The sequence below is a fragment of the Fusarium pseudograminearum genome, chromosome 2 (assembly GCF_000303195.2).
Source record: "Fusarium pseudograminearum CS3096 chromosome 2, whole genome shotgun sequence".
Lineage (NCBI taxonomy): Eukaryota > Fungi > Ascomycota > Sordariomycetes > Hypocreales > Nectriaceae > Fusarium > Fusarium pseudograminearum.
Window position 1 is genome coordinate 7,825,246 of NC_031952.1, and position 12,748 is coordinate 7,837,993.

At 48.4% G+C, this 12,748-nt stretch overlaps 5 protein-coding genes across 5 annotated transcripts; 1 reads left to right on the forward strand and 4 right to left on the reverse strand.

The window, feature by feature from the left end:
• Nucleotides 1–2,421: 2,421 nt before the first annotated feature.
• FPSE_12109 (uncharacterized protein) lies at nt 2,422–3,563 on the forward strand (the record flags this gene model as incomplete). Its single annotated transcript, XM_009265226.1, has 2 exons — nt 2,422–2,769; nt 2,835–3,563. The coding sequence occupies 2 exons, from the start codon at nt 2,422–2,424 to the stop codon at nt 3,561–3,563; spliced, it is 1,077 nt and encodes a 358-aa protein (XP_009263501.1).
• Nucleotides 3,564–4,265: 702 nt separating this feature from the next.
• FPSE_12110 (uncharacterized protein) lies at nt 4,266–5,336 on the reverse strand (the record flags this gene model as incomplete). Its single annotated transcript, XM_009265227.1, has 1 exon — nt 4,266–5,336. The coding sequence occupies one exon, from the start codon at nt 5,334–5,336 to the stop codon at nt 4,266–4,268; it is 1,071 nt and encodes a 356-aa protein (XP_009263502.1).
• Nucleotides 5,337–5,925: 589 nt separating this feature from the next.
• FPSE_12111 (uncharacterized protein) lies at nt 5,926–9,644 on the reverse strand (the record flags this gene model as incomplete). The annotated part of the gene is made up of 3 exons (XM_009265228.1): nt 5,926–8,716; nt 8,765–9,279; nt 9,339–9,644. 3 exons carry the CDS (start codon nt 9,642–9,644, stop codon nt 5,926–5,928), a joined length of 3,612 nt encoding a protein of 1,203 aa, XP_009263503.1.
• Nucleotides 9,645–10,625: 981 nt separating this feature from the next.
• FPSE_12112 (uncharacterized protein) lies at nt 10,626–11,190 on the reverse strand (the record flags this gene model as incomplete). Its single annotated transcript, XM_009265229.1, has 3 exons — nt 10,626–10,742; nt 10,810–10,976; nt 11,034–11,190. The coding sequence occupies 3 exons, from the start codon at nt 11,188–11,190 to the stop codon at nt 10,626–10,628; spliced, it is 441 nt and encodes a 146-aa protein (XP_009263504.1).
• A 520-nt stretch (nt 11,191–11,710) lies between these two features.
• On the reverse strand, nt 11,711–12,583 carry FPSE_12113 (uncharacterized protein; the record flags this gene model as incomplete). The annotated part of the gene is made up of 1 exon (XM_009265230.1): nt 11,711–12,583. The coding sequence occupies one exon, from the start codon at nt 12,581–12,583 to the stop codon at nt 11,711–11,713; it is 873 nt and encodes a 290-aa protein (XP_009263505.1).
• Between the last annotated feature and the right edge of the window lie 165 nt (nt 12,584–12,748).

Genomic DNA, 12,748 nt, shown 5'->3' on the forward strand with positions numbered 1-12,748 from the left:
CTGATGGGGGTTTCATAAAGATGTCTGGCATTGCTCTAAGCGCCCAACTCGTCTGGAGATGCTCATAAGCGCCAGGCTTCAGGGATGCAGTGGGGACATGTTTCATCGACTTTGATGTTGGTTGTGTCTATCAAATGACATTTGCAGGTTATAAAGGCTAACAGGGTACGTGCATTAAAAATGTAAGGATGGAACCAACAGTCAGTTACTCTCAAGTTGGTTGGAGACGTACGAGTGAGAAAAATGAGCACAATTCACCCCAAGTGTTAAAAAAAAAAAACTGTCATGCATATTGAGTATACCGTTTTGAGGAATTTTGATAAGGCGCTTTCGGGTCTTTTATATAGGCAGCCTATAAAGTTATTGTCGAGTTGATCACATCATGAAAGGTAAGTGAAGCAATGAACCTATGAACACAATGTTTGCCTAGACTTGCATGAGAATCATCCTCTGTATCGAAGCACGTCGAAATCAAACTAAAGGATACTTACGATATAATATGCATTTGCCAAACCACAAGAGACATCCGACTATATAAGATAGTAAACAAGCTGCTTGTGTAACTTGGTGTAAGCTACCAACCTATCAACCGCATAACGTTACTCTGTCTTCATGTTTAAAAATTCATCAACGGCAGTCGACAATTGAGACGTTTCAACATATAATTTAGTTTAGTAGACAAAATATAACTTGCAAGCTTGAGAAGTTACTCAGTCTCACTCACCGTCAGTGAGATGACCTACTTCTGGTAAAGCTATAAGGCGAACTCATAGCTCGCACTTTAGACCACACCAGAACTTTCCACAGCCTGCGTCAATTTAATGACGTTGACTACGTTTATGGCTAAACGATACAGCTGTCATTGCTAAAGCACGTGTAACTTAAGCGTTAACTCGTTATGAAGCATCGACAGAGTTTCGACTCAAAATGGACACAGAGGCAGTCGAACTCGGAAGGGATTTACAGCACCCTAGACTTGCTCCAGACACACAATCTACTGGGTAGCAGAAAGGTTGACCTCCCAAGTCTTAGGGGGGGGGGGAATAGCCTAAAGGCTATAGCTTTAGTAGCATAATATGCCCTACTAATTTCGTCTCTTATGTTCTAAGCGGCTAACTTTTCTGATACCCTGAGGACAATGCATGATTGACTTCAATCCTTTGGGTTCTGACTTTTGATTCTATCCAAGTGCTGAAATCCTTTGTGTTCATAGGTCCAATTGCTACAACCCAAATGATAACCACTGCAAGACTAATAGTGAACTCTCAGATGTAAGTCCCATCGCGGCTTCACTCTCCCGTCATAACAAGACAAGATTGTCTAAAAGCAAAGACAACATTCGGATCATACGAGATAAAGAAACCAGGATCTGATGGCGTTTCACTCGCCGCTTACCAAAGTCCCCATTTAGTACCGGATAACCCAAGAGCCGTTGCAACATAAGAACTTCGTTGTCGTTACTCACCGGTCCTCTCAGAAAATAGTCTAGTCTAAGCCTTACCAGTCCGTTTTGGATCCCAAGGTTGGCACTAGAAATGGGGACTCATGAAGCCGTGGGGCGGAGTACATTTTGACATGTTCACATCCATCTCTTCTTAGCTGTGCTTACTATTTGAATGGCGTTCAGCCACACGGCAGAAGAGCCGAGCCAAAGGTGATGAAACAGGTCATGTACACATTACCTTGTGCAGATTCATTGAGTATCTTCTTATGATTTGTCTGTCTTATTTGACAAATTCCACAATCAAAGTAAACTCGACGGTGTGAATAATAATCGTAGCACCAGAATACCAACTCAAAGATAACTCAGCCAGACATGATTGATCAACATCAAGACCCAATTGATCACTTTCTGTCTATGACGAAGAACGATCCAAGGTAACATCGTCTCTTCACGCTACCGCTATTCTCCGATCCTACCCTAGGAATAACTACGCTACATGCTGTGCTGTGCTGTGGTGCTAGACGGACTCTGAAGCCACGGCCGTCTTAACCGCGCTGATTCTGGTCTAAGTCACTAGCTCGGTCAATAGAGGATGCAACATCGCCGTTCATTCGGGAGCTGTGAGAGCTTAGGCTCGAAGAGATCCAATCTCGTTGCATTCTCTCGGTGAGATACATGTCGTCATGATACCTTCAAACTCCTCACAGAGGCAACCTCTCCATGAACTCAATTGGTACCAGCTGAGAGACCCTTTTCTCCTCAGCCTCGGCGTACGCCGTGCGTCTTTCCAAACCATCCTGACCCTGTCAAATTCTCTCTTATATATACCTCCTCAAGTATCTCCCCTCAAAGATTCTCTCATTATCACACAGCATTACATTCACTCTCCAGTTTCAGTTGCCTAATTACCCATCCTTCACTCTCTCTCACCATCACTTCCAACATAGCCAACATTCGCTCTCTGCTCTGAAGCAAACATGCATTTTCCCACTCTCTTTGCCTCTGCAGGCCTCATCGGCTCTGCCTTTGCTGGCATCCTACCTCGATCCTACAGGATCCCCTCGTCTAACGGCTTTCCCAATCCCGATACTGAGCAGCTCAATGCCATCAGCCTTCAAGCTGGCGGAAAGCTCCCTGGATCTCCTCTGCCCACCTCTCTCGGTGATGGCTCCACAGTAGCTTTCCAGCTCATTGCCTTTAATGAGCTCTTTGAGACTGCCTATTTCAGCTCTCTCCTCTACAACGTCACACATAACGTAGAGGGCTTCAAGGTAGACGACGATAAGCGTGCCGAGGCCGAGAAGATTCTCAAGACTATCATTGCTGTAAGTTCATTTGCATATCATCGCCGCTTACCTACCCATATCAGATGACTGACACTTCACAATAGCAAGAGGAGCAGCACGCTATCGGTGCATTGGCTACTCTCAAGTCAGCGGGCAAGTTCGCCCCTTCGCCTTGCAAGTACCAATTCCCCACCACCGATCTCAAGACAGCTATCCTGCTGGCCGGTACCTTTACCGATGCTGTCCTCGGTGCTCTCCAAGACGCAAATGTCATCTTCAGCAAGGAGGGCGCTCACGAGGTGGTGCGCCTCGTCTCATCCGTCATCGGCCAGGAGGGTGAACAGAACGGCTTCTACCGTCTCTATCTCGACCAGGTTCCCTCTGAGTCGCCCTTCCTGACCACTGTCCCCGCCGCCTTTGCCTGGTCTGCTCTCCAGGCCTTTGTCGTGCCTGGATCATGCACCGAGGACATCTCTCAGATCAAGCTCCCCATCTTCCCTGGCCTGATGGTCAATGGTGGTGCCATCGGTGTTCTGGAGCCCAAGGACCAGACTATCTCTTTCAGTGCTGAACTCAAGGAGTCCCACAAGGATGAGGATCTCTACATCACCTACACTGTTGGCCAGCAGCTCCCCTACAGCGTCAAGGCCGAGAATGTCAAGTGGGACGGAAACTCTGTCACTCTTGATGCCATGTTCCCCTTCTTCGAGCTCGTTGCTTCAGGTTTCTCCCACGCTGCCTTGACTACTTCTTGCAACATCTCCACTCCCGACGACGTTCCTAACTACACTCTGGCTGCTCCTGGTCTCATTCAGGTCCAGAACCCTCTCTGAGTTAGTAGCTAGTCCCAAGAAATTGGCCGACTGATGGAATATGCAATTGTTTTTTCTGGTACTTAATTGGTGGGATTGGGAATTGAATTTTGGTGTTCGGGACTCAAACACACGGCTAAAGTTATTGCATTTTACTCTCTTTCGTAATAATTAAAATTGATTGGTTATGTTACCAAAGTCCCAAAACCATGAGGTGATCAGCACCGATCTGATGCAAGATCCCGTCCCTCCATATTGGATATTCGGGACTGGATAAACCTTTTCGTGTGTCAATGCCAATGATGTGCAAGCTGGGACATTTCAGCTGAACGCCTCCTCAGCTCTCATAGCTGGACGATCGGGGAACTATGATTTCGATCTCATTGTGTGAAATCATGCAAAAGTAATTCGGCCGTATTAGTTCGCTGCGGCTGCTTGTATTGACTTCAAGCCTCTCAGGCTTTGGAAGGATCCAATCATGGATGCAGGATAGTTGAATGGTATGCGAATGATGAGCTTCTGCGTCCCCCTCAAGGCTCGTCAAGTCATCATCCACAGAATGAGATGTTTCGATTGACATAGACCTCTTACCACCAATGCCATGCTGACTGGTATCAAGCTTTGGCTAATGATAGCCAAAATCAAACCTTGAATCTCACTTTCGGGGTGCATTAGACCGGTCGGCAATGTGAGATGCTAAAATCTCCTCATCGGTTGAGTAACTCAAGCGTCTTGCTGCTTGGCGTCCCCCTCTTCGTCGTCCTGGTCGGGGAGATTATCGTTCATACGGATAAGCAACTCCTTAAGTTTGCGACGATTCTTCCTCCACGTCAACAAATCCTCCTCCTCTTGTTCTCGGATCGAAGGCGTCACCTGATTTCCATGCTCATCTTTGAGATAATCTGGTATATCGTCATCCTTCTTCTTCTCCTCCTTCTTTAAACCCCGCTCTCCAAGGTTATTTGGTCCGTCGCCAACGTGCCACGATAAAGGTACTAGATGCGCCTCTTCGACATGGTCGTTGAACCCCTCATCATCTTCAAACTCTGGAGGCTCCTCCAGACGCCCACACTTTCCCCACAGACACTCGACAGAGTCGCCGTGAACTTTGTAGACGTGCCGACGTAGTGTCTCAAGGTTGTGTAGCTCAGCCTTGCAATCCATCCACTCACACAGAAAAGGGAAAAACTGAACGTTGGTCCGATTGTAAAGCTCTCTCGGAGGAGGTGACTGGAGCTTTGGCGGTCGTCCTCTTCGTTTAGGAAAGCCGACGAAGCCTTCGGGATATGGCCGTGGCTTGACTTGTCGGGCCTGCCGACCAGCTGCGGCTGTTCCTGGTAGCCCTTTTAGTTTGTTCGTTGATCCCTTGGGTCTCCCTCTTCCTCGCGCCAGTGTTGTCGACGTTGCATTGCTGGAACCACCAGTCTGCGTTTCATCTGGCTCAGACGTCCTTGAGACGTTGGCTACTTTGGATAACGTGCTAGGTCTTCCCCGTCGCATCAAATCTGACATTACCGGCCTATTAAAACCATCTTCCTCATCGCTAACCTCTCCATCAGCGTTGAGTCGCGCCGGCGACCTTTTCAGCGAAGCAACAAAACCCGACCGGCTATTTGATGTCATGGATCCTGTATGTTGCTTAAATGGACTCTTGGTGTGACTTGTTGTTGGTACTTGTCCAGCTGCATCTGTGGAATCCGCACTATCCGACACAGAATCATAACGTGTAATATGCGATGGTAATTTGGCCTTCTTTTGGCCAGGGTTGCCACGGTTTACGGCGTTGAAGCTCATACTTTACGCTCTAATACACTTTGACGCGGTGCGACGCGGTATAGCTAGAGGTGTAAGGCAACAGTCGACTGCAAGCCAAATGCCAAAATATGAGCTCAGTAAAATCGCTAAATATAGTAAAGCCTTGCGTTGAAAATTATACCCTTTGCCTATTTACAAACGGTTGTTATCAAAGAAGGATAAACGGCCAAGTCGGTACACAATTGATTGGCGCGAAGCTGTCGTCTGCTCACGTGCCTTAAAGTCAGGCATGAGTCTCATTATGAAAGGAACGACTGATTTACAGCCAGAACAAACCAGCATTCTTAGAAGTCGCCACGTCAATACACAGGCTCACAAATCTTTCACACCAGCTAATTCATTGTGTTTTTACAATTTTAGCATGCCAGCATTTAGTTTGTGGTTACACAGCATACAAACGAGAATTGAATAAAGGTTTGGTTCATTTCGCATAAAACTACTCCATACTTCGTGTTTATTATACAACATAGGTAATCATGAAAACTCCGTCCGTGTCATCATCAATCTCGTTCGTTTGCCCTTCTCCTTCGTGTTCATTACCTCCTCACTACAAAGGAAATCCAACCCATTAAACTTCGGTCTCAACATCGGGCTTTCGACCATCTAGGGCACCAAGCTTGGCTACCTTTCTGACGGCGAACTTGGCCTCATCCTTTGCAAATTGTAGGTTGCGCATTGGGCGCCATTGCATGAGGCCCCGGTGTTTGCGGTGCATGTCGCGGCTGTCAGAACGGTAGGACTTGATCTTCTTGATCGGGTTCTTGCTGTTACTACTGGCGCTGGCCTGAGAATCGGTTGTTGCACTTGTCGCGTTGGTGCCTGTGCTGTCCACTGAAGGGCGGCCATTCTCAGAAGGGTCCGTTGGCTCAGTATCCCCGTCTTGGATGCCAAGGTCAGGATCAGAGTCGTCCTCGTTAAAGTCGTCATATTCTTCACTGTCCTGACTGTGTCTCTCCACCGACATCATAGCAGACGGGTCTTCGCCAAAGGCACCAGTCCAGTCAGTGCCGTCCTTGGCCAGCCACTTGGCTTTCTGCTTCTCGTCGGCTTGAGCGAGAACGTCACGGCCATGGGTCAACGACTCTTCGTGTAGCTTCTGAATCACCGGAGGTATTTCGGTCTCGACATCCTGCTTGCGCACACCTTCTGCGTAACAGGCTTCCCAGGTCTCGATGGTCTCACGATCGTCGTTACTGCTGGCAAACCTAATGTGGTCGGAGTCAGTTCCGGGAGAGAAACGGCCGTGGAACCTGAGTCGCCCAACTTGCTCCATATCGATGTCAGGAACTGATTTGTAGTTTTCTTCGGTGATGTAATTCTGGGAAAGTCGTAGGCCATTGTTGCACTTCCAAATGGGGATATCGAAGTCCTTGTCCTCGCCATCTACCAGCTCCAAAAGCCAAAGGACGGCATAGGCGTCGGCGTGTCTCTTACCGCTGGGGTAGAATTCCACAAAAATGGGCGAGCTGTAGCGGTGACGAACTGGCAGTCGAATACCCTCGCTGTTGTTCTCGCCGCTAATGTTAAAGGACATGCCGTCGGCTTCACGAGTGGAAGAACTCTTGCCAATGCTGGCGGAGGAGCCTCCAGTACGGAATCGAAGCTTGACATGGTTTGACGGGGCATATCCAGTGGTTGTGATGGCGTTGGTCATAAACTCGAAAGTTCCGATATCCCAGCCTAACTGAGGAGGAGGAAGGCGAAGCTCGACAGAACGGAATAGTAGCGAAATGCGGATGCGACCAAAGCCAATGCCTCCATCGAGAGGATACCATCTGGTGGATTCGCTGCTGGTTTGTAGGATGTCAGTCAGTTTGAGAGGGACAACACCAATGAGCGGGTCGTGTTGTCGGTTGCGCGAGTCACGGACGCCGACAGTGACAATAGCAGAACGCCAGTCACGAATGAACTTTTCCGTTCCTGCATTGAAGATGGGCTGAGAAGAGACGACCTTTGTTCGAGTCTTGTAGATGAGGTCGTCGTTAAGAAGGATAGTGCAGTAAGAACTGGGGAGAGCCTTTGCTTGCTCCTCCTTTACTTCACCGGCCTCAGGACGGGCTGGTTCGTACTCACGACCCTTTCGCTTTCCATTGGAGCCCTTGATATTGGCCAGTTCCAAGCCGACAATCTGATGGACAACAATGCTCAGAACACCAGAAGGCCACAAGGGGTCGGGAGGAGTGTGGATGACGGCGTCTTCCTCTGCGTTGTCGATAGCGCCCTTGTTCTCCTGAAGCTCAGGCTTGTCTGCAAGTTCCTTGGGAAGGCTGAGATCCCGACCATCTGTTCGAAGAGCCTTGCGGAACTGTGTCTTGCCAAAGAAGCCCACTTCCCAGTGAAGCTCCCCAGGCATTTCACTCTCGGCCTTGACTCCTCGAAGTTTGGAAACCTGAGGGAACATTTTGCCAGGGTGCTGAATGAGCTTTTGGATACTGAGCTCAACCTTGCCAACGACATCATCGGCAGACGATCTATCACTGTCCCAAAGCTCAACTGACAGCTGCTCATCAGCCTTGAGGAGATCGGCAGTGACAAGGAGGCCAGCGCTCTCTTCAAAAACGGGGTTAAGATCATCCTGGATAACTCGGGTGCAGAATTGAGGCTTGGAGAACTTGCTCCAGCTGATGGTAATGTATGGATCAGAGCCGCCGCCCTTACTTCCACGTGCATCCTGCTTGCTAAGACCAGTGGCTTTGTGAATACGAACGAACATGATACCGAGAGCCAAAGTCTCCTTCTTGATGTCGTCACCCTGGAGCATCTTGCCGAGATCAAGCGACAAACTCTTGGGCGCCACATACATCGATGCCGCAGCGCCAATAGCCCAGTTCACAAAGTTGGAGATGAGGGGCAGGTTAAGAATATTGACACCCTTCTCAATCATTGGTGTGCATCCAGCCTGGACTTTGGGAATGCCCATGAGCGTGAAGGTCAGAGTCTTGAGGAAGGGGGGGTCAGGAGTCAACTGAAGTCGGACTCGGGCGGTCGCAACAAGACCTTGGAGTTCGACCCAGATGGGCAATGGGACGCCAAAGAGTCCCTTGACACCGAGGTAGAAGACCAGCTGCATACCCATGTTGCGAGCCTTGGAGGCGATATCTCCGCCGGAAGGCTTGGCATGGTAGGCGATGGCAACCTCGAGGTTGTAGAAGGACCCGGCTTGCTCGTTGGCCGCAAGCTCTTCGGGATCGGTATTCTTTTCGTTTTGTCGGTGCTGTTCGTCTTTGATATCTTGGACGTGAGAGTCGGGTAGAGCGCGCATGTTGAGGATGCGGATGGGGTTGTTGCCCTGAGAGATGTCGGCGACACGGACGTTCTCGATGACGCCAGGAACAGAGGCAGCCATAACATCTTCCAGACTAGTTTTGTTAGCAGAATGGCATGTATCTCAGAGCCAGGCAACTTACGTATCGGCAATACCAGCAAACATCTCAGGGTTAATGAGACCCCACATGACGCCCAGCATCGTGTTCATCCATTCCACCGACTCAGGGATCAAGTTCGCAGTGGCAGTCTCGCCACGGTCTTGCTCGCTCGACCACTCGAGATCTCTACCTTGACGAATCAAATCCTTTGTCCACAGGAAAACACCTGACGCAACACAGAAACCCAGAGGAATGAGACCCAGGAGACGACCACCAAACATCTTTCCAATGAAGACAATGGAGCAGAAGATGCCGGCACACAAGACATTTGAGCGCTGCTCAAGAATGGCAAACATTGGTTCGTAGCTCACCGAAGGAGTCTTGTAGAACACGACAGAGGTTTTCTCGCTTCGGATGGGAACATCAGATGTCGCACCCTCCTGAACGGGGTCTGGGGGTGCAGTGACATCTTGGGCGTAACGATACTCCTCTCCAGATTGTTTTGAAGAGGTTGCGATAGTGGCAGGCTTTCCTAGGTTCTCATTGGGAACTGACATCTGGACAAATGTTAGAACTTCTATGATGATTGATGTACCGAACACTACTATTAACGTACCTGAGGGTTCTCGACGGCTTCCTTGTAATCGAAGTCTGCGTCACGGATACCGACATCCTTTCCGGTGACCGGATCACGCACCATGCGAACATCCTTTTGATTTCGGATGGCTTCAGCTCTGTTTTGTCTGTGATCCTTTGTTTCGCCTTGAATGTTGTTCTGGTTGAGTTGTTGATCAATCTCAGCGTCGCGTTGCTTCTTATTCTGATCCAGCTGGTCCATAAACTCCTTGACATTGGGGACACGGTTCCGGCCACTGTAATGCTGGCCGGCCGAGGGCACAGTCTGCTGCTCAAACTGCGACATGATGGCGATCTTTCTTGTAGCAGTTGGAGGACTGAGTTAATGATCAGCTTCCCCAGCAAGCTCGCTTCGGGTATAATAGGTGATGAGGAAGGAGAAAGAGAAGAGAGAGCGAGAGGGGAAGGAAACAAATATTGGGCAATTGCTTAGCGTCACACAAATAGCATCACTTGGCCCATTGCGATTGATTCATCGCTTTGGGATGGTTGCTTGAAACGCAATCAACCAAGGAAACATGAAATCATCCATTAGCAAGACATGATTTAAAGTCGATCGATGACGTCGATTAGACAAGGGAGCTTTGGCCCAGGTCGATCATTTTTTAGTGCATGTCAAGAGCCGCGTCAAACCCGTGACGGGAAGCTACAGCGGGTTAATAGCGGGCTAGGTACCTAAAGCGGGGAGCTTTATCCCCCGCACTCGTGGCTGGGCTTTTAATTCCTAAACGCCATCAATTTGAGTGACGTGAACAGGCAATCATGATTCCCTTGTCACTTTCAGTACTCTGTATCAAGTCTCTTTATCATGTGCAAACGCAATACTTGTGTCCACCCATCTTACCATGGATATGATAGATGTAGGCCAAGACTGCTAATCGATGATCGAGAGCCAAGGAGACAGGGAATCTACAGGCTAGACCTACAGGCTAACAGGGAATTCAGTGACACTAACGTACATGCAACACATCAAACATGGTACGATCTTTTCTCTGTCCCCACCCTCAAAAGCTTGCGTAAATGGCTTGGAACCCAGTAAGCATTCAGCTATCATCTTGATCATTCATTGGTGCCCTTCAATCCTTGTTTTCCAAGACGAGCAACACCAACCATGGTTGGCACCTCAGGGTATCAGAAAAATTGGCCGCTGGAAGCATAAGAGACGAAATTAGTATATCAGCTTATGCTAAGCTACTTATTTGTATAACCCAAGACTTAGGAGGTCAACTTTTCTGCTACCTAGTAGGCAGATTCCCCAATTCAGAATCTAGAGAGAAGCAGAAGCCTCCTTGCCCGATAAATCAACAGCCGGCTCTATCTTGTGCATGCCATCAAACTTGTTGTAGCGGAGCGTGTCTAGATCGATGTTGTTAAACTGTCGCACCTGCAGGCTGTCAGTTACTCGATACGGTTCAATACGGTTCAAGACCAGTCATCTCTGCAGTACATACACTGATACCATAGAATGGTTTCTCGGGTCGATTCTTCTCAAAGTCTATGCCCATGCTGGCACCGCACTTGGGGCAGAACATATGATCGCGTGTTTTGGTGTTGAACATATATCGAGCGACACGCTTGTCCGAACCGTTGTGCCATGTCACTTTCTCGTGGGTTGGGTCTAACATGTAGGTTAGCTCATCACGTTAAATGAAGCTGATGATAAAGTGAGTCTAACAAACAAGAAGATAGCCCCCTCGACGGCAGATGGAGCAATTGCAGTTTGTAACCTCATGCTCGGGTAGGGGAGGAGATAGAGTCACAGAGAGGCTAATATGACCACAGTGGCAGCCTGCCTCATAAGTGCCTTCAGGCTTGCTATCTTGGGTTGACATGTTGACGTGATTCGATATCTTCAGAATGAGAAGCTGGTTTAACAGACCATGCTTGAACGAGAATTAACTGCGTATTTAAAGAGAATCATTTATAAGCAATTGAATACCATGCCTCCAACTTGCAGGGGCAGTATAAATGGATCCTCAGTTGCCAATTTGGGACTCCGAGAATCCTTCGGAGTTTCACCGCCTGGGAGAGAATTGAGAAATACTATTACAAAAGAGCTTAGCTCTCAATCATACCTAAGATCTGCCAAGGACCTAGACTTTGGGGTTTAATCTATTAGGTTGTCTCAAGTTTACAAGACCATAAGATTAACACGAGTTCATACCCTAGACACCATAAAAAATGAAATCATGATTTCGAGAAACAGACTATCGTAACGAACACTGTAGAGTCGAGATATAAAACAACAAAAGAATGTCCTTGGCACTGAGTTTCAATACAAGAGTGTATCTGAACTGTTTAATATGACAAGCCCCTTCTTTGATCGTAAAGTTGTCCGCCCGCACTTCTTTGTTAGTAGGCGTTATCAGATTCTTCCTCATCAGTACCTTGCACAAATCCTGCCATTTCCACATCCGAAGCAACGATGTCATCTCCATCAAAGTAAGAAAAGGCAGGGATATAGATATCGTCGTCATCATCTTCATTGTCCTCCTCAAATCTTAGCATCCTGTCTTCCATGCTGTAACGAGTGTGCTTGGTCTCATCTTGCTTCGCACTTCTGAACTCATCCTTCCTCTTGGAGTAGCGAAATCTTCGCAGACGATATGCCAAAACGACTTCATCCTCGACCGAGTCATGATAGGATGACTCCACTCCATGGTTTGCGGTCAATTCTGCAGACACCTCAATTCCTGTGCCTGGCGGCCCTATTCCCATACCTCCACCTCCGCCTCTGTTGCGGGATCGGCTCGCTGTGCGCGATAGAGCCTTTGCGATAGAAATTCCAACCACCATATATACCGGAGCGCTAAACAAGGAGTCGCGAACAAAGGCATCTACTTGCGGGGTGCGCAGTGCCTTGTTAACATAAGGCTCCGTTGGGATAAAACGTTGGGCTCGAACATTTTTCGCTTCAATGGTGAAGGATACGCCCTTGGACCAATTCCCTTCAACGAATGGCGAGGCGCCCAGTACAGCGGCGAGGACAGACGATGCTCCAATTTTGGAGTTGAAGCCAGTATCCAACGCGTCGGTAAAGCTCTTAGTAACTTGCTCCCGTTCGTTGATAATGGCTGAAGGATCAATTGGCTCAACTTCTTTTCGATTGAGTATATCAATCGGATCGTTGGGGTATTTGAGAATGCTCCCAAGAACTAAATCCACCGGAGAGAGACACTCCTGTGGAATGATCCAATGCCTTTTCGGCTTGTCGCTGAATGCCATATTGTGGTGTTTACGAGGGCTTTTGGAATCCAGGTAGCACGGGGGTTTGCATCAATAAATAACTACTGCATGAAGATCATCTTAGGCTGACAAGGTCCAAGTCACGCTCATAGCGCCAATGACGTTACAGTGCATCCCAGCTGAATAGTGACGAGAACGAGCCCT